Here is a 26206-nt window from a genome sequence, read left to right on the forward strand (position 1 = left end):
AGAGATTGTACATGTGGGGTTTTTGGATAGTTTAGTGTAACTTTTAAATCAATAAAGGTGCATGGTGATATCAATTCAGCTGTTTTCTTTGGCATATTGGCAATTTCTAGTAGTATTCTTTCTTCTTTTCAGGTCACAGCCTCACTATGCAGCTCATCCATCTTATCACAACACATGGAGTGGACCCTCTTTCTCTGGATCCTCATACAGTTCTGCACCCAGCTCTGGTGTGAGAACAGCATCAGGTAGGATTAGTATTCCAATATGCCATGAACATTTATAAGCCACTTAAACAACTTTCCGGTTTTGATGTATCTAACTGAAAAATAAAAAAAAGTGTAGTATATTGCAGTTTACCAATCCTTTGATCTGGTGGCTGCATAATTTTGGGGGGCTTTTCCCCTTTATTTTCACCTTGGTGATCCTGTCCTAGAGTGACAACACTCACTGTCCTGTATCTATGAAGGAGTAGAGTTGACAACCTATGACAGGAAGTGTGTCAGGACTACAAAACACCTCTTCCTCACCTTTTCTTCATTAGATAAAGGTTAGGTGTTCTGTAGTTCACAGGTAGCTTGTGCAGGTTTGATAATTCTGTTTGGGAGGATACTTCAGAGTGCAGAAGACACAGGACAGCACTGGATTGCTGAAAGGAGTAACAGGTACTTTTCTTTTTACACTTATCAAACAAATTTACCAAAATTATTTCAATGGTGTATGTAAAGACTAAAAGGGAGCAAATATGGGAATTTCAATGCATGGATCGGCTGCTCATTTTTTTTTTTTTTTGGTGAAGACTAAGCTCATACTCACCTGACCCACCAGTTCTTCGGAAAACTGCACTCCCCCGCAGTCTGCGGTGGATTATTCCTGTCTGTGGAGCTCACATTAGGAACAGTCAATTTACAAGACCACTGGACCGCGGAGGGGTTAACAGGAGCCAAAAGAACCTGCCTTGTGCGGGGAGGATTGGTGGGTCAGGTGAGTATATCTTCGGTGTCCTCTTGCCTAGAACAAACAAGCATTTGACCCATGCAGTGCCGGCACAGGCCAAAAATTTTTTACGGATTTCCGCTTTAAGGTATTAGTTTACCTTTACAGTAAGCATCCCTGGAGGTAAGTACAGAGTACAGCGGGCAGGGCCATCTTTAACGCAGAGCAAAAGGGGCAGCTGCCCTGGGCCCAGTCATTGTTGTGGAGCCCAAAAGCAACTGCCCCTTGAGCCTGCAAATTGGGGTCCCATGACAATACTACAGAGAGCAACGGGTACACGGGAGGCAGCAGTGGCACTGTATTCCCCAGCCAGCAGAGAGGGGGTGAGGCCGCGAGCTCCGCTGACATTCTGACCCAACCCCATGCAGCCTGAATGCTTGGAGTCTCAGAGCTGAGATTAGAGTGGAAATGCTGAGAGCCCTGCCCCCGGACCTCCTCTGAGAATGGGTGGTGAGCCCAGCTGTGTTGGTAGGTCCTTCTCCCTATAGACTGCTTGTGGACTGTTATCCCAAATCCTGATCTGTTTTTACTAACTGTAAAGCTGTGCATTGATGAAAGGTAGAATTTGAAAAATGGCTATTTAGTTGCTCCTGAGAGTTTTTGCAGAGCCAATTGTATATGCCCAAATAGTTTACATAAAAAGGGACAGTTTTACTATATGGAGATGAAAGTTCCTTAAGATTGCTGATCTAGTATATATTCGATCATTGTAATACGTCTGCAGTCTCTGGTCATCTCCTGTAGTACATCTGCAGTCTCTGATCATCTCCTGTAGTACATCTGCAGTCTCTGATCATCTCCTGTAGTACATCTGCAGTCTCTGATCATCTCCTGTAGTACATCTGCAGTCTGATCATCTCCTGTAGTACGTCTGCAGTCTTTGATCATCTCCTGTAGTACATCTGCATTCTCCTATAGTCTCTGCAGTCTCTGATCATCTCCTGTAGTACGTCTGCAGTCTCTGATCATCTCCTGTAGTACGTCTGCAGTCTCTGGTCATCTCCTGTAGTACGTCTACAGTCTCTGGTCATCTCCTGTAGTACGTCTGCAGTCTCTGGTCATCTCCTGTAGTACGTCTGCAGTCTCTGATCATCTCCTGTAGTACGTCTGCAGTCTCTGATCATCTCCTGTAGTACGTCTGCAGTCTCTGATCATCTCCTGTAGTACGTCTGCAGTCTCTGATCATCTCCTGTAGTACGTCTGCAGTCTCTGATCATCTCCTGTAGTACGTCTGCAGTCTCTGATCATCTCCTGTAGTAAGTCTGCAGTCTCTGGTCATCTCCTGTAGTACGTCTGCAGTCTCTGGTCATCTCCTGTAGTACGTCTGCAGTCTCTGGTCATCTCCTGTAGTACGTCTGCAGTCTCTGGTCATCTCCTGTAGTACGTCTGCAGTCTCTGGTCATCTCCTGTAGTACGTCTGCAGTCTCTGATCATCTCCTGTAGTACGTCTGCAGTCTCTGATCATCTCCTGTAGTACGTCTGCAGTCTCTGATCATCTCCTGTAGTACGTCTGCAGTCTCTGATCATCTTCTGTAGTACATCTGCAGTCTTTGATCATCTCCTGTAGTACATCTGCATTCTCCTGTAGTACATCTGCAGTCTCTGATCATCTCCTGTAGTACGTCTGCAGTCTCTGATCATCTCCTGTAGTACGTCTGCAGTCTCTGGTCATCTCCTGTAGTACGTCTGCAGTCTCTGGTCATCTCCTGTAGTACGTCTACAGTCTCTGGTCATCTCCTGTAGTACGTCTGCAGTCTCTGGTCATCTCCTGTAGTACGTCTGCAGTCTCTGGTCATCTCCTGTAGTACGTCTGCAGTCTCTGATCATCTCCTGTAGTACGTCTGCAGTCTCTGATCATCTCCTGTAGTACGTCTGCAGTCTCTGATCATCTTCTGTAGTACATCTGCAGTCTTTGATCATCTCCTGTAGTACATCTGCATTCTCCTGTAGTACATCTGCAGTCTCTGATCATCTCCTGTAGTACGTCTGCAGTCTCTGATCATCTCCTGTAGTACGTCTGCAGTCTCTGGTCATCTCCTGTAGTACGTCTGCAGTCTCTGGTCATCTCCTGTAGTACGTCTGCAGTCTCTGATCATCTCCTGTAGTACGTCTGCAGTCTCTGATCATCTCCTGTAGTACGTCTGCAGTCTCTGATCATCTCCTGTAGTACGTCTGCAGTCTCTGGTCATCTCCTGTAGTACGTCTGCAGTCTCTGGTCATCTCCTGTAGTACGTCTGCAGTCTCTGGTCATCTCCTGTAGTACGTCTGCAGTCTCTGGTCATCTCCTGTAGTACGTCTGCAGTCTCTGGTCATCTCCTGTAGTACGTCTGCAGTCTCTGATCATCTCCTGTAGTACGTCTGCAGTCTCTGATCATCTTCTGTAGTACGTCTGCAGTCTCTGATCATCTCCTGTAGTACGTCTGCAGTCTCTGATCATCTCCTGTAGTACGTCTGCAGTCTCTGATCATCTTCTGTAGTACGTCTGCAGTCTTTGATCATCTCCTGTAGTACATCTGCATTCTCCTGTAGTACATCTGCAGTCTCTGATCATCTCCTGTAGTACTTCTGCAGTCTCTGATCATCTCCTGTAGTATGTCTAGCACTAAATAATATGCACAACCCTTTGGTGTGTCAGGGCCTGCAATTTAGTTGAAGCCCCCAAAATCTCATCAGTTGACTATACTGGGATGCAATCTCAAAACAAACTATACTGTATGTCCACAAAATAAATGGGGTATATGAGAGTCAGATCAAGACCTTTTGTCGTTTAAGTGTCTGTTTCACCATAAAGGCCGCTTTCATATGTGCTGCAGTCCCTTCTGCCCCTCTGTAAAGTGCTCCATGGTGGATTGCTTTGCAGAGGCACTTTGCAGGCATTCAGGAGGATAAACTGTATTTGGCTTGTGGCTGCAGTGACTGAGTTCAGTGGGAAAGTTTGATAGGCGATGCTGCCTGTGGATCTTGACATGTTGAGTAAAATTGCCACACCATGAGGTAAGCTTCGACGTCACTGCAATATGTAGTCAATGAAGCGGCTGCTATGTACATTTAGAGGTAGGTGGTCAAGGGGTGGTTCTGTTTAATTGTCCTCTTTTAAGCCACTCTTGTAATCAATCTGGTCAAGTTCACTACTCTCTGAGGCATGCTTAGCAGAACTTACTTTTCAACTGTATCCCTGGGGGTTCTGTTATTTTGCCACACTGTGTTCACTTTTTAAGTGTAAATCAGGCAAATTGCTTGTTCTGCGTATTGTCCATGTTTACACTGTTTTATACTGTTTTAAATATCGATTATCAGTAAATTTTCCAGGTTTTGTCAGTATAAAAAAGTAGTGGGGGAATTGACAACCCTGGTATCCAGTGACAGCAGCAGTGTGCAGTGGTGTGCTAGCAGGCACCTGGGGAAATCATGGAGCGCTCAATAGGTGGTAAGACCAGACAACTCGATCTGTAACAGTTTCATCATGACTGTTGTACCCTGTAGTGAAGAGCCGTGTGCTGTGAGTGCTGGGCCCGAATACTTGGAGGTGGTGAGCGGACTTATACACAACAAGAGCAGCAGCATGTTACTTTATTCTGGAGTAATCATTCAGCAAACTAAACTGCATTAAGCATTGCTGCACTCTCTATCTGCTCCTCCATTACTTGCCTGCTTTCTGGTTAAAATATGCAATACATGTGGAATAATAGCTTGATTAGTATGCTGCTTTGCTTTGTTTACTCATTATCTGGAATTGCTCCACTGCTTAGTGAGCGGTAATTATGTGCAGTAACCTCTAGCAACTAATCAGTGAACAGGGGGCCCGAGGGGGGCCCCAAGAAAATGTTTGCCCAGGGTCCAATCAATATTAAAGACGGCCCTGACAGCGGGGACTGGGGAGGTGGTAGTCAAGCTGTCTGGTGTTAATTCACCTATTACATTTTTCCCTGTCGAGGTGAAATAACCAATTAATATACTCAATTAGTTTGATGCAACTAATATAGATTGTACTGTAAATGGGAGTTGCAACTCTGGATCTCTATTTAGCGCATCTACTGGCTACTCATGATTGTGAAACAGGGTTTTACACTACCAAAGAGAACCAGAATTTGCTGAGCTCACACACTAATTTTGAATATTCAGACATCATTACTATCCTCTAGGATTTCTTATGAATTTATTTTAAATGTTGCTGCTTACTTGACTTATTTAGTCTCTGTCTGACTCTACAGCTTGAGAAAGGTATCTGCATCAGACCGAATTGTGTCATTGGCTGGGAGATCCGTGTGCAGGGGATAGTAAACAAGAGTGAATTGATGTTGTAGTGGCTGGGATCAGGACTGGAGAGCTGAGGTTTGTATTTCCTGAACATCAACTGAAAAATTGCTGAGAAAAAGTTGATGTGCATGCTCCTGTTCATGTCTGTTGTGAACAGCATGCTCCTGTTCATGTCTGTTGTGAACAGCATGCTCCTGTTCATGTCTGTTGTGAACAGCATGCTCCTGTTCATGTCTGGTGTGAACAGCATGCTCCTGTTCATGTCTGGTGTGAACAGCATGCTCCTGTTCATGTCTGTTGTGAACAGCATGCTCCTGTTCATGTCTGGTGTGAACAGCATGCTCCTCTTCATGTCTGGTGTGAACAGCATGCTCCTGTTCATGTCTGTTGTGAACAGTGTGTGTGTGTGTGTTCACTTCTGGCACAGCAAGTGACATCATGTCTTTGCCTACCCTTTCTTTCAGAGCTGCATAGACATTCACAGATGAATTTTCCAATATCTGAAACATACACATATGTGAGAAAAACGTGGAAGCGTGGGTATGTTTATTCCGCTGTAGTAAATTAGGAAACACCAGTAGTTTTATTTTAGTTAGATATGAGTTTATTTCCACTTTAACGGCTCGTTTACATGTGCAATGCCAGCTGAAGTATGATCTGGATCACCCTTCAGAGGGCATTTGACAGTCTGAGTGGGCATTGAGTCACCTGTTCACCACCTGATTTAACTCTGTAAATGCTGCTATACCATGCCATACTCGTGGGCATTGCATTTGGTTGCAGCACAGACTTGCATGGTTTGCGTTTGGCAGTGGTAATGCCTGCCAAATGAGATATGTCCATTTTATTTTTTGATACAGCTGCATGTCAGGGTTCAGGCAGGCAGTCGGGGTAGTAAACTGTGGCTCAAATGCTTAGTTTTTTGGAACCCCATGCCCACTTGTGTGAATGAGCCCTTAATCAGTTCCCCTGACTCCCTTGAAGGCTGCCCACCAGCATATATATTTACCTTCCTCCTCAATCTAGCCAGCTTCACTGTACAGTAAGGGCTAATGCTGATTCTTTGTGTACATGTGTGCCAAGATCTTATTCATTCTTGTGCATAAGCCATACTCTTCTGGACTACTGGACGTCACCTATAGGAAGGAGGAAGACCCAGCAGTAATATTTCCATTGGAAAGACTGTGTGGTGCCAGGTAGGGCTGTACAATGGATATCAATGGTTTTTGGAGGATGGAAAGTATTTGAGCTGGTGGGCTTCGCTCAGTGTGGAGGGAGGTATTTGTACCAGTGTAATTGAACACCTTTACCAAAGGGGCAGTTGTCCTATAAGCTGGAGAGTCAGACACAGACAACATAAAAAAGGTCAATGTATGAGTTTGTCTCAAACAAGAAATTATGATGTGAAAGGAAACCCTATTTTTAGGTTGTAAGCTCTCACAAGCAGGGCCCCCTTTACCCTCTTGTCTTGTATTATTTTGTAAAGCACTGCACAAAGTGTTGGTTCTATATAAATCCTATATAATATTAATCTCTAAGGCTTGTTCAGACTACTGAAGCCCATCCAAGCACCTCCCAGCACAGGGTGTAGAAATTGGGATCATCATACTGAGCCAAGCGTTTAGTTCATACCTAAATGATGTTTGGCTGCACCCAACATTATGCATTAATGGTGACTCAGTTGCCTACTGCATTTTTAGCCATTCATTTCCCACACGTACTATGAAACTACTGTGAGTGCAGATTTTTGGATGTGGGTGTATACATTTACACATTTTTTATTTATATTTTTTTATTTATAATATTTATTTTATATTTTTTTATTTGTTGAGGGAGTATGTATACCCACTTATATTATATATATGGTTATATACATATTTTTGTAATAACATATTTTTATTTTTATTTAATTGTTTTTTCTGTTTGTTTTTCTTTATGGATATACATGAGAGATATACTTATATGTTATAAAGGTTTTAACTAATTTTTATTAAATAATTATTTTATTATGTGTAATTATTGGTAGTTAGTTCATGATTATTGACATGATTAAGGGGAAAATGGATTGTAAGCCCCCTTTTTTGGGGTATATACCGGTTTTTATGGTGAGCTGAGGGTATTTACCATCATTTCTATGGAGAGTTGAGTAATTTACATGTATCTTATGTGAAGGGAACTCACTGGGTGGTAACAAAGGATGACAGGTATGTATTTTGCCTAATGAGGTTAATTTCCATGGGGATGAAGGGGAGGGACTTCTCATTGTTATTTAAGCGGCCTATGACAGGAAGTGTGCGTCTTGAGAATGCCCTGTGGGTGGGGTGAAACGCGTCGACGCACTTCTGGTTGGCTGTCCGTACATTTCCAGTGAGTGGAACGCACGCTGAGCGGTGCGTTCCAAGCGGCCATCTTGGTTCATTGTTGAATGGTGTATCCTGTCATCCTGCTGTTGGATCAGGCTGTGAGGTCTCGGCTTTAAACAATGTGGAACCTGTGATTCTGTGGCAGCTCTAAAAGCAATAAACACTGTTTATGATCATGAGAAATGTGAGTGGTCTGGTAAACGGTTTTTGGTATAACAAAGTTTATTAGCAGTATTACACTATTGGTATTTCTTTTCCCTGCACTGCTGTGAAGCTGGAGAGAGGAAAAGGCAGGAGCGAGTGGAGGAATGTCTTCTACTTTGTGTTGTAAAGGAATCCTGGAGGTCTTAAAGGGGGTCTAGGAGCCCATAATAATCCTAAAAGGCGCAACACTCACCAACATCTGGTGAGTTCGGTAGATGTTGGTTTTTTCACTGGTGGATGGTGGAAGTATTATTTCTGGCACTGGGGAGAAAAGATTTTATATTTTTTCATTTGGACTTTACATATTTTTGGACACTTTATTAAGGGCAGCACATTAATTATTTAATTGTTTTGGAATATTCACATATTGATTTAATATTTTTTTTGTCACAATTACTTTATAATTTTATTGAGGTGGTGATCTGCGCTGATTATTGTTTTTTTTCTGTTTTTTGTTGTTTGACCTGTGTGTAGCAGCAATTCACAACCTTGGTTTATTATTGTTTTTTAAGGGGTGGTCCTGTGTGCTGGGGTTTGTTTTTATATTTATCCTGAATGTGTACATGTCTAACAGAACTAAATAGACTCAAGCGCTGTAATGGTACCAACTGTTGCTTGCGCTTACCTTTAACTACTCTCTTCTATACTTTGTGAGCCTAAAATCACAAGCTGCTATAGTCAGTAATGCTTTACACTTCCCATTAGTGTCAGTCTCCTGCCCCACCCCTTCCGACCTCATGCATGATCCCAATGCAATGCATCCCAATGTAAGCCTGTCTGTCATGATATTGGCCCAGTAGGAACTTGTTGGAAGGGTTTGGAACCGTGATTGTCACGACCAGGAGGAGTTGTATATTGTAGACCATAGCATGCCAGGATGTGGAAGCAAGAAATGTCATGTAGAGGAACTGGTTGATATCTGCATTGCAATACTATAGTTTGTTCAGAACTCTTGGATACTGACAAGATACAAATGCTTAGGATACAAATACTGTAGCTGCTAACTCTTAAAAATCAAGTACTTACCAGTGCTGTCTTCTCACCACCAGTTATTATCGCTGCGGGTCCTCAGCACCACCATCTTAGATATGGGAGCCGGCTATGGCTTTCTGAGGAACCACAGCTGCCTCTCTACTGCGCATGTGCAGTGCTCTGTGAATGGTCATCCTTGCCTACCTGAGAATTGTGGGAGTGGGTTTGTTTTGCTTGCGCCTTTAAAGTTACCTTGCAGTAAAAGCCAAGGAAACTTAGACCTCTGTAGTGTATAAATATTTGCTTTAATAAACAGGAAAAAGTCTGCACATACAACTTCAGGATACACAAATCATAGCAAAATATGCCTACAACAAGCACAAGCTATATATCTGATAGGCATACACTAATACCAGGCCTCAAAATTTCCACTCTCCTGCTCGCATTGGCGAGTGGAAATAAGGTGGGGGCGAGTCATCTTGCTGATCAGGCTCGAATCTCAGGGCTGGCTTTGTCACTGTCACACTGAGAGCTGTCTGACTGCTCAGTAGTTGAGAAAAGGGAAAGCAAAGGAAGGAGTGTGTGCTGTGCTCTCTCCCTCCCCCTAGACTGCAATACCCGGTTCTGTGAGTGAAGGTAACGAAGTACTGCAACTTTTTATAGGGGTCTGTGTCTGCAAAACATGCAAAATACGTGTGCACAAGGTGTCAATGAATTTAAAGTGTTTCTTCACCAATGCCAGAAGTCTGCCAAGCAAAATAGGCGAGTTTTGAAGCTTTGGTGCATGAAGAGAACTGTGATTTGATTGGTATTGCTTAATCTTGGCTTCATTCTTCACATGACTGGGCCATTAATATTCATAGCTATGTTCTCTTTCAGAGAGATAGGGTAAAAAGGAAAGGTGGTGGTGTCTGTCTCTATGTGAGAAGTGATCTCAGAGCGAGTGTGAAAGAACTTAGTTGATGGAGAGTGTGATGAGGCTGACGCCTTATAGGTGGAACTGCACATTGGGGTGTGTACTACAAAGGTAATCATTGGAGTTTGTTATAGGTCTTCCAGTGTTAATGAGGAGGTGGAGACTCAGCTCCTTGCACAGATTGCAAGGGCTGGGACAGTGATCATAATGGGGGATTTAAACCACTTCCCGTCCAGCTCATGTGCATAAATGGCTGGACGGGAGCAGTGCAGGAGCTGGTGGCCCTTTATAAATGGCCTCCACATTCACTGCCTGTGCGCGCTCCCTGGGACCTCTGTGTGAGGTCCTGATTTCATGTGAACACTGATTAGCCAATCAATGATCACATGAACAGTAGTAAACAAGATGTCACTTCCTGACATCATTGCTTACTACTTGTGAAATCTGTAAATGATCACAGAGGTCACATGGTACAAGGCTATTCACAACAACCTTTTACCATGTGACAAGCTGTGACCAATCACAGCTCTCACAGTATTTCTCAATGGCTGCAGGAATGCAGCCAGAGAGAAGGAGAAATTATTTCTTTTACAGCCTTTATGGATGTAAAAGCAATCTGTGTAAAAATAAAATAAAAAAAAATCTTCATGGTGACACTGTATTGCTAGGGTGACGGTATGTTAAAAAAAAAACAAACATAAATAATAATCTAAAATAAAAATGTAAAAACCTTTTTTGAAAAATTATAATTTTTGGTTATAAACTAATTTGGGTTTTTTTTTTTTTACTAAAAAGATAGCTGAATACATTTTGGCCAAGATTTATGGAAAAAGATTATTTACTTTTTCAAAATTTTTGGACTTTTTCATTTATATAGCAAACAAATAAAAATTATTATTATTATTATACAGTATTTATATAGCGCCAATAGTTTGCTCAGCGCTGTACATTATAATGGGAGACAGTACACGAGACAGTACAATACACGAGGGGTTCGAGGGCCCTGCTCCTTGGAGCTTACAATCTAGGAGGGAGGGGAGAGTGGTACAGGAGGAGATAGCTGTGGTGGGAAGAGCAGAAGAGATCAGCATTTAGGTGAGGGCGGGGTTGGCTTCTCTGAAGAGATGGGTTTTCAGGGTGCGCCTAAAGGTGAAGAGGGTAGGTGACAGTCTGATGGATTGGGGTAGTGAGTTCCAGAGGATGGGGGAAGCCCTGGAGAAAACCTGGAGACGGGCATGGGAGGAGGAGACCAGGGAACTAGAGAGTAGGAGGTCTTGTGAGGAGCGGAGAGTGCGTTTTGGGTGGTAGATGGATATCGGGTCAGTGATGTAGTTTGGGGCAGTGTTATGAACAGTTTTGTATGTCAGTGTTAGTATTTTGAATTTTATGCGTTGGGCAATCAGAAGCCAGTGGAGGGATTGCAGAGGGGGGTGGCGGATATGGAGCGGTTGGTAAGGTGGATGAGTTTGGCCACAGAATTCAGGATAGACTGAAGCAGGGATAGCCTGTGTTGGGGTAAGCCGGCGAGGAGGGAGTTACAGTTGTCAATTTGTGATATGATAAGGGAGTGAATAAGTTGCTTTGTAGTTTCTGGAGGAACGGTCGTATCTTGGAGATGTTGCGGAGGTGGAGTCTGCATGAATTTGTCAGCGATTGCGTCTGGAAAGACAGATTGGAGTCTAGAATGACACCTAGTACTCTGGCTTGCGGGGTGGGGCTGATGGTGGCGTTGTTGGTCGTGATGAAGTTGCACAGGCTGGAGGGAAAACTAGGAGCTCGGTTTTGGCAAGGTTTAATTTGAGGAAGTGGAGTGACATCCAGTCTGATATGTCGTTCAGAAGGCTAGTGATTCGGGTGGAGACTGAAGAGGTGAGGCAAGGGGTAGAGAGATAGATTTGAGTGTCATCAGCATAGAGATGATAGTTGAAGCCTTGGGAGTGTATCAGTTGACCAAGGGAGGAGGTGTAGATGGAGAAGAGAAGGGGCCCGAGGACAGAACCTTGGGGGACCCCAACAGAGAGGGGGAGTGAGGGGGAGGTGGCAGCGTTCTAGGTAACACTGAAGGAGCGTTGTGATAGATAGGAAGAGAGCCAAAAGAGAGCGGAGTCTGAGAAAATCCCAGTGGTGAGTAAATACCACCAAAATAAAATTTTATCTGTCTTTAAAAAAAAGCTAAAAAATTCATATGGGTGCAGTGTTGCATGACCGCGCAATTGTCATTCAAAGTGTGATAGCTCTGAAAGCTGAAAATTGGCCTGGACCGAAAGGGGGGTGAAAGTGTTCGGACTTGAAGTGGTTAAGTAGGAGCAACATAGTGGTGCAATTAAATGCGGATCATAAAATAAAAAAAAAACTAAAGTGGGGGGGGGGGGGGAGATAGTTGCTGGTGTTTAGGGCATTCCCCTGATGGTTCCCAAGCTGTGATATAGATGTCATGGCAGCTGTTGCCCAATACATTTTAATATCAGTTGAGTATTGAATGCCGTCCTCTACAAATTGCTTTTTTGTGTTATGTCTAACTATACTGATTAGTTTATCACACAATACTGTAAAACAAATGCTTGCTGCCCATATCAGTTTGGAAGACATTTTTGTGGTGGTAAAGCAAGCTCTTCCATCAGTGTAAAGGTAGTAAGGGCATCCCTCTGATGCAATGGCTGTACCACCAGGAAGTTCATTCTGGACATTCCTTTAGGGCAGGGGTGTCCAAACTTTTTTCAAAGAGGGCCAGATTGGATGAAGTGAACATGGTGGAGGGCCGAACATTTTTACGAACATTCTTTGAACCATTACAATTAAATGCAAATAAATTATTTTATGCCAAGTTAATTGCAAACAACATACTTTTCATTTCATAACATTAAGATAAACTGACAGCTGAGTTTTCACAATGTATTGAAAATAAATTAAAAAAAAAATTACCTGCACTAATGTGAAGGGTGAAAAAGGTAGCTGGAGCTGAAGTCTCTGCTCGGCAGCCAGGAGGGGAAGAGAAACACACTTCACGCTGGAAGCCCGGCCCTGACGTCACCGCCCTCTGTCGCTTCCAGCGCGGCGCAGTCACGCATGCGCACTGCTCTCAAGCAGAAGACTGTCTGCCACAGAAGGGAGGGCCATGCGACAGCCGCATTTACACAGACCAGGAAGAACGCGCCGCAGTCAGGCATGCGCACTGCCCTCTGCTCTCAAGCAGAAGACTGTCTGCCATAGAAGGGAGGGCCATGGGAGGGCCACATTACACAGAGCAGGGAGGGCTGTTGGAGGGCCGTATTAAACTGACCCCCGGGCCGTAAATGGCCCGCGGGCCGGACTTTGGACATGCCTGCTTTAGGGAATTCTTATACCGGTGCTTTTAATCTTGAACTCGTTCCATGGTCCAGTGTTTTTTTTTTTTTTGTTTTGTTTTGTTTTTCCAGCCTGTCAACAGGTTTGCAACCAGCTTTCGTATTATTGTGTCCAGGTAGAGGTTTTGTGTACCTTCTATAGTGGTTTCCACAGCTCAGTGATGTTTCTCTAAAGTGAAGATAATGGTCAGTCGGTGAGTGTTTCAGCTGCATGAGCATTTCCAGAGAAGCTGCTATACATTGTATGTCATCACAGGTCACTGCACCTTTCAGCTGGCCACCAACCAGAACCCACAACTGGCTTTGCTGTTTTAACAATCAGTTTGCTTGGAAAACAATGTTTCATTTACAGATCCATGCAATGCAGAAGCACTTTGGGGGGGAGGCATTTTCATGTCAAGTGCCTGCTGCCATGCTCCTGTTACATATTGCCTCTTTTAAAAACCGGACAGAGCTGGCATTCTAGCATGAACATGTTTATGAAGACCAAAGAGGCACAAGATCCATGTGTTTAAGCCCAGTGCTGTTTAAAGGGCATCTACAAGTAAAACATATCATTTAAAGTCACAAATAGTGTCTCTTTATATCTGTATATCAGGTGTTGATGTGCCAGCTGATATATACTAATTTACTCAGTTTTCTGTGCTTTTGGAAACCAATACAGAATATTAGAGTTACTTTGCATCTAAAGGGTGAATGCAAAAAAAAATTCTCTGTAAAAGAAAAGGCTCTTTATACTGTCCTTTCCAGCGGTCCCTGTGTTAAAGTACAAACCCAATGTTGCTCCTCAGTTGTTGCAGCTATTCAAGCCTTTGGGGTGGTAGAATGCCTGCTCCCCCTGCACCCACTGTGATTCTTCCCTCCAGCTCATACATCTTGTAATGATGTACTAGGCAATGACGTACTAGGCAATGACGTACTAAGCAGTGGGAGTACTAGGCAATGACGTACTAAGCAGTGGGAGTACTAGGCAATGACGTACTAAGCAGTGGGAGTACTAGGCAATGACGTACTAAGCAGTGGGAGTACTAGGCAATGACGTACTAAGCAGTGGGAGTACTAGGCAATGACGTACTAAGCAGTGGGAGTACTAGGCAATGACGTACTAAGCAGTGGGAGTACTAGGCAATGACGAACTAAGCAGTGGGAGTACTAGGCAGTGACGTACTAAGCAGTGGGAGTACTAGGCAGTGACGTACTAAGCAGTGGGAGTACTAGGCAGTGACGTACTAAGCAGTGGGAGTACTAGGCAATGACGAACTAAGCAGTGGGAGTACTAGGCAATGACGTACTAAGCAGTGGGAGTACTAGGCAGTGACGTACTAAGCAGTGGGAGTACTAGGCAGTGACGTACTAAGCAGTGGGAGTACTAGGCAGTGACGTACTAAGCAGTGGGAGTACTAGGCAGTGACGTACTAAGCAGTGGGAGTACTAGGCAGTGACGTACTAAGCAGTGGGAGTACTAGGCAGTGACGAACTAAGCAGTGGGAGTACTAGGCAATGACGTACTAAGCAGTGGGAGTACTAGGCAGTGACGTACTAAGCAGTGGGAGTACTAGGCAGTGACGTACTAAGCAGTGGGAGTACTAGGCAGTGACGTACTAAGCAGTGGGAGTACTAGGCAGTGACGTACTAAGCAGTGGGAGTACTAGGCAGTGACGTACTAAGCAGTGGGAGTACTAGGCAGTGACGTACTAAGCAGTGGGAGTACTAGGCAGTGACGTACTAGGCAGTGACGTACTAGGCAGTGACGTACTAGGCAGTGAGGTACTAGGCTGTGACGTACTAAGCAGTGGGAGTACTAGGCAATGACGTACTAAGCAGTGGGAGTACTAGGCAATGACCTACTAAGCAGTGGGAGTACTAGGCAATGACGTACTAAGCAGTGGGAGTACTAGGCAATGACGTACTAAGCAGTGGGAGTACTAGGCAATGACGTACTAAGCAGTGGGAGTACTAGGCAATGACGTACTAAGCAGTGGGAGTACTAGGCAATGACGTACTAAGCAGTGGGAGTACTAGGCAATGACGTACTAAGCAGTGGGAGTACTAGGCAATGACGTACTAAGCAGTGGGAGTACTAGGCAGTGACGTACTAAGCAGTGGGAGTACTAGGCAGTGACGTACTAAGCAGTGGGAGTACTAGGCAGTGACGTACTAAGCAGTGGGAGTACTAGGCAATGTCGTACTAAGCAGTGGGAGTACTAGGCAATGACGAACTAAGCAGTGGGAGTACTAGGCAGTGACGTACTAAGCAGTGGGAGTACTAGGCAGTGACGTACTAAGCAGTGGGAGTACTAGGCAGTGACGTACTAAGCAGTGGGAGTACTAGGCAGTGACGTACTAAGCAGTGGGAGTACTAGGCAGTGACGTACTAAGCAGTGGGAGTACTAGGCAGTGACGTACTAGGCAGTGACGTACTAGGCAGTGAGGTACTAGGCTGTGACGTACTAAGCAGTGGGAGTACTAGGCAATGTCGTACTAAGCAGTGGGAGTACTAGGCAATGACCTACTAAGCAGTGGGAGTACTAGGCAATGACGTACTAAGCAGTGGGAGTACTAGGCAATGACGTACTAAGCAGTGGGAGTACTAGGCAATGACGTACTAAGCAGTGGGAGTACTAGGCAATGACGTACTAAGCAGTGGGAGTACTAGGCAATGACGTACTAAGCAGTGGGAGTACTAGGCAGTGACGTACTAAGCAGTGGGAGTACTAGGCAGTGACGTACTAAGCAGTGGGAGTACTAGGCAATGTCGTACTAAGCAGTGGGAGTACTAGGCAATGACGAACTAAGCAGTGGGAGTACTAGGCAGTGACGTACTAAGCAGTGGGAGTACTAGGCAGTGACGTACTAAGCAGTGGGAGTACTAGGCAGTGACGTACTAAGCAGTGGGAGTACTAGGCAGTGACGTACTAAGCAGTGGGAGTACTAGGCAGTGACGTACTAGGCAGTGACATACTAGGCAGTGAGGTACTAGGCTGTGACGTACTAAGCAGTGGGAGTACTAGGCAATGTCGTACTAAGCAGTGGGAGTACTAGGCAATGACGTACTAAGCAGTGGGAGTACTAGGCAATGACGTACTAAGCAGTGGGAGTACTAGGCAATGACGTACTAAGCAGTGGGAGTACTAGGCTATGACGTACTAAGCAGTGGGAGTACTAGGCAATGACGTACTAAGCAGTGGGAGTACTAGGCAATGACGTACTAAGCAGTGGGAGTACTAGGCAATGACGTACTAAGCAGTGGGAGTACTAGGCAATGACGTACTAAGCAGTGGGAGTACTAAGCAGTGGGAGTACTAAGCAGTGGGAGTACTAGGCAGTGACGTACTAGGCAGTGACGTACTAGGCAGTGACGTACTAGGCAGTGAGGTACTAGGCTGTGACGTACTAAGCAGTGGGAGTACTAGGCAGTGACGTACTAGGCAGTGACGTACTAGGCAGTGAGGTACTAGGCTGTGACGTACTAAGCAGTGGGAGTACTAGGCAATGTCGTACTAAGCAGTGGGAGTACTAGGCAATGTCGTACTAAGCAGTGGGAGTACTAGGCAATGACGTACTAAGCAGTGGGAGTACTAGGCAATGACATACTAAGCAGTGGGAGTACTAGGCAATGACGTACTAAGCAGTGGGAGTACTAAGCAGTGGGAGTACTAGGCAATGACGTACTAAGCAGTGGGAGTACTAGTCAATGACGTACTAAGCAGTGGGAGTACTAGGCAGTGACGTACTAAGCAGTGGGACTACTAGGCAGTGACGTACTAAGCAGTGGGACTACTAGGCAGTGACGTACTAAGCAGTGGGAGTACTAGGCAGTGACGTACTAGGCAGTGACGTACTAGGCAATGTCGTACTAAGCAGTGGGAGTACTAGGCAATGTCGTACTAAGCAGTGGGAGTACTAGGCAATGTCGTACTAAGCAGTGGGAGTACTAGGCAATGTCGTACTAAGCAGTGGGAGTACTAGGCAATGACGTACTAAGCAGTGGGAGTACTAGGCAATGACGTACTAGGCAGTGGGAGTACTAGGCAGTGGGAGTACTAGGCAGTGGGAGTACTAGGCAGTGGGAGTACTAGGCAGTGGGAGTACTAGGCAATGACGTACTAGGCTGTGACATACTAGGCAGTGAGGTACTAGACAGTGAGGTGCTAGGCTGTGACGTACTAGGCAGTTCACAGCAGGAGAGCAGGTATTCTACACATTCGGAAGTGTGGCATAACTGCCCAAATTAACCAACTCCTGCACACAGGATGATCAGACTTCAAGTTTCTCATTCATCCGCTTCTCCAAATCAGTACGGTTTCCACACTTTGCTGCCCTCTCAGGACTGGGGATGCCCCGATGACATAGCACTAAAAATGTAAATAAGAGGGTGCACCAGCCTAATGCTTTACCGTTTATAAACTCTCTATTAATAAAAACAAAATAGGTGTATACTCAAACGACTGAGTGTCATAAGCTCATCAAAGAACAACCAAAAACGTTGAAGCCTGATCCAGTGCACATGCTCCTCCATGATGCTGCCTGGATCCAATTACTTACGCGTTTCGAGGGGGTTTCCCTCTTCCTCAGAGCCCTGTGAAATAACCAACAGCCAGACCAGAGGCGATGCAACTGCTTTTTAGCTGTTTGCGGTTTTCTTCTTTTTTTTACAGACACTTCCTTGTTTACAGTTTTTTTTTTTTTTATATTTTTAAAAAAAGAGTCCATTTTAAAGCTAACAATTTTTGTCTAAATACATTCGTCATCTGTATTCTTACTTGAAACTTGGTGTGCTTCGTTGATTTCTTCCAGATCTGTGCAGTGATTCAGTGTGAAATTTTATTTCTGTGCAGGAACTTCCTGTTCTCTAGACTGGTCACTGCTGCTCTCTCTCCTTATGCAGGGTAACTGGTCTTGTCTCCGCCCCCATCTTTAGTTTTTTGCAGGCAACCTGTAAAGGGTGGAGCCTCGTAGGCCCTCCCACAGCTCTACTTTCTGCACAGGTTATGTACAGCAAGTGATAATGTCATTTTATCAAGGTAATATCTGAATTTGTAAAGGATTTATATCCTGTGTAGTTATTGGGGAATACATTTAAATAATTTCTTGTGCCTGAAGTTCAGCTTTAAGGAGACACTTCCGTTTTACCTATTCAGAGTAAAGTGGCATTGCCTGCTGACAGTCCACCCCAGTAAGGTATATTCATCAGTATACTGCAGTTCTTCACTGCCTACCTGCTCTGACAGGAGCTAATGGTTTGTTGCACTAACTAAACAGGGCTTCCAAGTGTGGGAGAGTGTACTGGTAACAGCTCTGTAGAATACGCAGCCAATCGCCAGGCTCAAACACAGTCATATGGAATACCGTGACATCACACACCTGGGTAGGATATGGCACCAAAGCTTACCAATGGACTTCTCCTGTGGGATGGTGCTGAGGGAGCATGAATCTGTGAGTATACTTTCCTGGAGGAGATGAGCTATCCGTGTTGCTTTGCTTTTCTTCAGCTTGTTAATACAATAGAACCTGGTTTGCAAATCTCTTAAAAGTACAGTTGGAATCATTTGCTGTGTGTTTTTTTTTTTGTTTTTTGTTTTTTTTCTGTGGAAGCCCATTTTCCCTGTTTTGTAAACAGGAAACATTTAACTAAAATATATATTTTTTTACTTTAACCACCTCCTGTCCAGCCGTTGTATATAAATGGCCAGACGGTAGCAGTGCAGGGTCGGGTGGCCGTTTATAAACGGCCTTCCCGCCCCCTGCTTGTGCGCGCTCCCCGGGAGCTCCTCCGGACACAGTGGAAACCCGATCGTTGTATGGGACCTCTGTGTGAGGTCCCGATCATGTTTGGCCAATCAGTGATCAAATGCAGAGTAGTAAGCAAGGATGTCACTTCTGACATTCTTGCTTAGTACGTGTGAAATCTGTGAATGATCACAGAGATCACATGGTACAAGGCCATTCACAATACCCTTGTACCATGTGACAAGCCGTGACCAATCACAGCTCACGCAGTAGTTCCTAATGGCTGCAAGAATGCAGCCAGAGAGAAGGAGAAATGATTGCTTTTACAGCCTTTATGGGTGTAAAAGCAATCTGTGTAAAAAAAATAATAATAATAATAATATAAAAATGTAAACAAATTGTTAAAAATTATAATTTTGGGTTCTTTTTTTTTTTTTTTTTTTTTTACTAAAAAGATAATGGAATAAATTTTGGCCAAGATTTATGATGAAATATTATTATTTATTTGCAAAATTTTATAAGAAAGTCCAAATTTTTGGACTTTTTCATTTACATAGCAAAAAAAATAAAAATGCCAGTGGTGAATAAATACCACCAAAATAAAGCTTTATCTGTCTCAAAAAAATGCTAAAAAATTCATATGGGTACAGTGTTGCATGACCGCGCAATTGTCATTTAAAGTGTGATGGCACTGAGAGCTGAAAATTGGCCTGGACAGGAAGGGAGTAAAAGTTTCCAGATTTGAAGTTGTTAAAAAATATTATTTTTATTTCTGGAATATAACAAAATACACAAAATACTACTATAAATTCCCTTCCCTGAACTGTTCTAATTTTTTTCTTTTCTTTTTTTTTTCTTTTTCAGGCTTCGGGGGAACAAAAAGAAGATGAAAGATGTGTATGGAGAAAGTCAATGGAAGGAATCTTTTTATGTCCCACTCCCCAGTGGAGAATAAATATATCTAAAAGAAATGTGTGGACAGTTAAAATACTTATATAGATTTTAGGTGTATTGATCTGGTTGGATAATTTAAGTTTCTCATTTCTACTTTAACTTTTCTTAATGTGATTTTGTACTGTGAAATCCTTCTACATGCAGAGACTGTAATAGTTATAGCTAGAAAGTACTGGAATTTTTGGATTAACTGTCAGAAAGCTGTTGCTTAAAGTGTGTGTAAAGGCAAAGCTTTTAGTTGTGAGCAGAACAGGAGTGCCTAAGACACCTGCCAGGTTTTTATTATCACTGTGTGCATGTGGTCAGGGAGATTTCCCTTCATTTCCTGTCTCGGGTGTCACCATGGGAAGATTTGATTTCCCCGCACCTCCTATTAATGTAGCAACTCAGAAAATTTTAGATTTTCATTACTTCCTGTACCTAAGACCAGAGTTCACAAACTTTCAATTGATAATCCATAGGAGGGAAAGTCCGCACAAGGGATAAATTCAAATAGTGGTCTTCCTTTTTTGAATTACATGTGTACAGTTGTTAAAAAAAAAAAGAATAGCCAACGCTTTTCGGCCATTATGGCTCGTGTTGGCTTTTTTTTTTTTTTTTTTACAGCTGTAATACATTTTATTTGTAATTTGTTAAAATAATCCTGGGGTGCTAACATTTCCTCGTGTGGATTACGCATTTCAGAGCCATCAAAAGCCTCACAGTCTGAGCATCAGGTTGGAGCTGTGGATTGTGGAGAAGGTAGTGCTGTTTTACCGGTTTCCAAACTTTCAGTTAAAGTTTAAATTCTGAATTTTCCCTGCACTTTTTGCTGCTACCTGTATGATATTTGTGGTAACACAAAGGGGGTAAAAAAAGTTGTTCAGGACAATTCTAATTTGAATATATTTCTTAATACATCTGGATTCCCTATGATTTTTTTGTATTGTTTTGGATAAAGGGGAAATGTTTAAACCTTTGACAAGTTTTAGTGCTGTTCGGTCCTCTTTGTTGATACAGGGTGTCAATGGGACAAGAGGTGAGGAAAGATCATCCTATGGGGAAACTCTAATTGAAAATAGATGTTTGATGTTTGTGCCTCATTTGGAGAGATTTACTCTTGACTTACTCTACTGGAGACATGTAAATACTGACGGCAGTAAAAGCTTTGAAAAAGATCTAATCCTTTTCCGTGCTATCCAAAACAAAGCAAATTTTTTTTTTTTTTTTTTGCTTGGACTTGGCTTTAACAGCCACTGGTAATCATGCACACAGACATCAGTAGCTGTCTCATACACAAACATGTTCTTTTACGTAATGGTTTTTTTAATAATTTTGTACAGAAATATATTATTTTTGTGTCTGATCCATGCATTTTTGTTACTTTATTTTTCAGGAATAACACTGTTAGTTGCTCACACTTTTTTTTTGCACATGTAGTTGCTCATACTTCATTGTACAGTACATGATGGCAACAAGTACTAATATTTTACTGAAAACACAAAGGGTTTTGTTTTTTTAGTTTATTTTGGTGTGTATCATTTTTAAGTAACTAGTGCAAGGAGCAAGAAGATATATTCTTTCAGTGACCCTCAAGGGTTATTATTTTTTTATTCAGGTTTTTGGCATTGCTTTTTTTTTAAAAAAAAACGTGTTGTTGAACTAAAAATGCTACTTTAGACTTGGTTCACACTGATGTGGTGCAGGAAACCATGATTTGGACAGGAAGCACACCACATTCCTGTTCAAATCAAATGCGATTCTTTTGCAGTGCTTCTTGAGCCATTCATTTTGTATGGCTCAAATCGCACAACGCACCTTTTTCTTTCTGCACTGGAATCAGATTACATGGGTGTTCACACTCATGCGATCCGATTCAGCCAATCTCACTGCATTTTGAGAACCATTTTGGGGGTGACATTAGCTTAACATTGATACCTGCAGCGGTTCTCATGAACGGATTGTGATTTTGACGCGGTGTGGGAAACGCACAATTCACTGTGAATCCTACACTGCATCAGTGTGAACCGGACCGTAATGTAATTGCATTGCATGTGATAATAAAAGATGACAATATTCATGGCTGTGTATGCGTTCTTATCATTTCCAGATCTCTTGAAGGAAACTATTTTCCTACAGGTATTCCTGGCTCATCTGCATCCCGCTTTTTGCTGATGGTACAATCTTTTTAAATCTACCAAGCACTATGTAGTACCATTGCCTGCGCAATTGGATTCACTAAATAGTTTAGGAATGCCTCTATTTTTCATAGTTGTGGTAAATTCAAGATGATAGTACATAGATTGTATGGTCATATTTTAATTTGTACAGTGACCCTAAGGCTAGCCGTACACTTTAAGACATCTTTTGTTCAGCCCCGTGGGTATCCTTGCTAAACATTGTTGGAGAAATTTTCCCTGCTGGCTTCTGTAACTGTCAGAATATTCAAACATCTGATTGGTTGCAATCATTGTTCTGCCAAGAATTTTCTACCCGTCTCCTTCCATTTTCAGTTTGAAGCTGGTCAAGCTGAGTGGTGCCATGTATGGCCAGCATTAGAGGAAGCTGGCCTTGACTAATACAGAAATACATAGATGTAGCAGCCTCCCCTTTTCCTGTGCCCTCTGGAATGTCCACTCTGTAACAAACTCACCTCTGTCCATGACCTTTTTATCACAAACTCCTTTAACTTGCTTGTAATTACAGAAACCTGGCTTCATGAATCTGACTTTCCCTCTCCTTCTGCCATCTCCTATGGTGATCTCCTCTGGACTCACTCTCCCAGGCCTAGTGGATGGAAAGGAGGTGAAGTAGGAATCCTCCTATCCCCTCAAAGCACTTTTCAGGTCCTCCATTCACCTCCCTCTCTGTCCCTCTCCTCATTTGAAGTTCTCCGTATTTGTCTGTTCTCTCCAGTTTCTTTAAGAATTGCTGTGATCTATCATCCTCCTGGACCGGTATCAAGCTTCCTTCATGACTTCTCTGCCTGACTGTCTTACTTTCACTCTTCTGAAATTCCCACTATCATTCTTGGTGACTTCAACATCCCTGTTAATCATAACACTCCTGCTCCCTCTAAACTTCTGAGCCTAACCACTTCTTTTGACCTAAAACAATGGACACATGCTTCTACTCACTCGAATGATAACTTCCTTGACCTTGTATTCTCCTAGCTGTGCACTCCTTGCAACCTCATCAACTTTCCTCTTTCTGATCACTCCCTTATTAGCTTCACTTTCTCCTTGGCTTCCACCTCCTTGTCTTCCAACTACCAAACAGTTACTCATAGAAACCTTCATTATCTTAACCCTTAACCCTTCTTTTTCGGCAACAGATTGTCTCTATGACAAAATCTCAGCCCTGTCCTGCTCCAACTTGGCCACTTCTGTCTACAATAGTTCACTGTCATCCACCCTGGACACATTGGCCCCCCTCACTACACACAGAATTAGGCCCCCGACCGCTACAGCCCTGGCAAACAGACAATACCAGATGCCTCAAAAACATAGCTATGTTCTTGAGTGTTTATGGCGTAAGACTAAGACCCAGCAAAACTTCAACCAATATAAACCTGCCCTTCAAAAATAAAATTCTTGTCTCCACACTGCCAAACAGCCCTATTTTATCACTTTCATTAATACCCTCTCGCAATACCCGTCAACTCTTTTCTACCCCTTTAACTCTCTACTTCGTCCTTCTTTACCTCCACCCGCTAACTCACTCGCTGCCCACGAGATCGCTAACCACTTCAAATATAAGATTGATACAATTCATGACGAGATCTCCATTTTACAGATATCTCCCTCACCCTACACTACTCCTCAGCTCACCCCATCAGTTTCCACACGTATCACCGATTTACTAACAAACATATCAGACTGGATGTCACACCACTTCCTAAAACTCAATCTATCCAAAACTGAGCTCATAATATTTCCTCCCCCACGTGCCTCTTCCCCTGATATCTCCATCAGGATCAATAGCACCACTATCAACCCATCCCTGCATGCCAGGGTGCTAGGTGTAACCCTGGATTCTGAACTATCCTTTCAGGTCCACATCCAATCAGTGTCCAAATCATGCCGCCTCAACCTCCACAACATCTCCAGAATACACCCCTGTTTAACCAATGATACCACAAAGCTCCTAATTCACTCCCTAGTCATCTCTCGCCTTGACTACTGCAACTCCCTCCTCATTGGCTTACCTTTACATAGGCTATCCCCCCTCCAGTCCATCGTGAATACTGCTGCCAGGTTCATCCACTTTACCAACTATTCAGTGTCTGCTACCCGTCTAAAATTCAAAATACTAACAACTTACAAAACCATCCACAACTCTGCCCCAGCTACATCACCAACCTGGTCTCAAAATATCAACCAAACCACCAAGACCTTCTGCTCTCTAGTTTCCATGTCACCTCCTCCCATGCTCACCTCCAGGACTTCTCCCGAGCTTCTCCCATCCCATGGAACTCCCTACTCCAATCTGTCCGGCTGTCTCCTAATCTATCCACCTTTAGACAATCTCTGAAAACCTTTCTCTTTAAAGAAGCCTATCCTGCTTCTACCTAGTAAACCGCCATTTATTTCCTCCATCAACTATTACTTTTTGTATCACTCAACCCTTCCTCCTAGATTGTAAGCTCTAACTAGCAGGTCCCTCTGTTTCCTCTTGTAGCAAATTGTATTGTAACTGTAATGTCTACCTTCATTTTTTAAAGCGCTGCGCAAACTGTTGGCACTCTATAAATCCTGTATAATAATAATAATAATGGCCAGCATTAGAGGTTGCTGGCCAAGCTGGCCTTGACTAATACAGAAATACATAGCTGTAGCTGGGAGGAGGCCATGCTAATGTACCTACCAATTATAGGATGTATGGGTGCATCAAGATACTGGTGTCTATCCATACCTAAGATGTTGTTTTGTGGTACTTTTAAAACCACTTGAGGGTAGAAAACCTTTCAGTGGTGGGCCATTTGTGTTGCTTTCATGCAGCTTTAAAGCCCATGTCCAGCCAAAATGTTTACAGTAGTTTTGGAGAAAGTTTGGATGGGTTAGATCCTCTGTTGATTGTTGATATGGTTCTGGTTTGTTGGTATTTTCTGGTTTTAGTAGGACAGAAAGTCATGGAAAGCCGATTTAATGGGGATAGAGGCTGCAAGAAAAACATTATATTATTATTTTTTTTATAGAGTTTGGAAAGGTAGGAAACGTCAGATTTTCAGGTGCCATGTATACATTTCTGTGGCAGTTACCCTTATCTCTTTTTCTGCTGACCTATGGGCACAAAGTGAAGCTACAAAACCCCAATGGGGTCACAGATGTTATTGAAATCTGACAAACATGCTAACCCTTTCCTACTATCCAAAAAAAAAGGAATAAAGTTTCGCTGCAGTTTGGGCTTTGAAAGCTTTTATCCCACCAGCTTTTGTAACATTGCAGGAATAGTGAGGTTTGTAGGCAATTAGGAACAGTTTACTATTGTTAATCTAGACAAAAGCATAGAAGCTGACAATGTCTTTATTTAGCATTTTGTAATATTTGTTTATGCTGTGAAATACAAGAGGACTTAGGCTAGGGCTACACTGGCAATTTTTGAACTTGGAGAATGAAAACATCTTTAGATTAAATCACTTTGGGGGATTCTGCAGAGGTGAAACAAGCATTTCAAATTGGAAAATCAAAAGACAAATGCTTGGAGATCACATATATGAAAGTAACCGCACATCCCATTCATTTTCTGGAACCGTTTAACTGCTTACAGTATGTGTGACACAACAGAATTGTGGCCTTGCATGACCATAAGTCATTCAGTTACGAAGCTGTTGGTCACTTGAGTATTTACAGTGAGTCTGCCACAAGTAAAGCAATCAATTGTGGAACATTTTTATGCAATAGATTATGCAACTGTAAATATCGCTTGTATATCCCTACCCTTAGTGAGCATTGCTTCTTCCATGTTTGTACCATCTCATAAAAATTGGCATTAAAGAAATAAAGGTTAGTGATGAGCAATGATTTGCCTCTAGTCTGTGTGATCTCTGTTGTGTTATGCTGACTGGACATATTGAAATGTGCCTGCCACAAAGAATTGTCTAATCATTTGGGTTTAATTCACAAAGCTGTTTTAGTAACATCCGTTGAGATACACAGTAACCGTATATTACCATTGGTTATACACTCACTGGCCACTTTATTAGGTACATCTGTTCAATAGCTTGTTAATACAAATAAAAAATCGGCTAATCACATGGCAGGAACTCAATCCATTTTGGCATGTAGACTTAGTGAAGACCACATACTGGTTGAAACTGAGCATCAGAATGGGGCAGAAAGGAGATTTAAGTGACATTGAGCGTAACATGGTTGTTGGTGCCAGATGGGCTGATCTGGGTATTTCAAAAACTGCTGATCTGGGATTTTCATGCACAACCATCTCAAACGAAATCGAGACTCATCATACCAGACAATGTTTTTTCCACTCTTCTA

The 26206-nt window shown here is 43.0% G+C and overlaps 1 protein-coding gene across 2 annotated transcripts in view; it reads left to right on the forward strand.

Moving 5' to 3' along the window:
* SARAF (store-operated calcium entry associated regulatory factor) overlaps positions 1-25735 on the forward strand; it is a 40391-nt gene extending 14656 nt beyond the window's left edge. The window contains exons 5-8 of one of the 2 annotated variants that reach the window (XR_016311693.1): positions 133-245; positions 5205-5325; positions 5715-5790; positions 19644-25735. Coding sequence is in view for 1 of the 2 variants with exons in the window: in XM_089669974.1 (XP_089526100.1) it covers positions 133-245; positions 19644-19669 (139 nt within the window). In the remaining variant the exon portion in view is untranslated. The remainder of the gene's footprint in view (positions 1-132; positions 246-5204; positions 5326-5714; positions 5791-19643) is intronic. The other variant, XM_089669974.1, reaches the window with a different exon arrangement.
* Positions 25736-26206: the final 471 nt, after the last annotated feature.

The sequence above is a fragment of the Staurois parvus genome, unplaced genomic scaffold (genome assembly GCF_062004578.1).
Source record: "Staurois parvus isolate SC_StPar_1 unplaced genomic scaffold, SC_StPar_1.0 ptg000086l, whole genome shotgun sequence".
Classification (NCBI taxonomy): Eukaryota; Metazoa; Chordata; class Amphibia; order Anura; family Ranidae; genus Staurois; species Staurois parvus.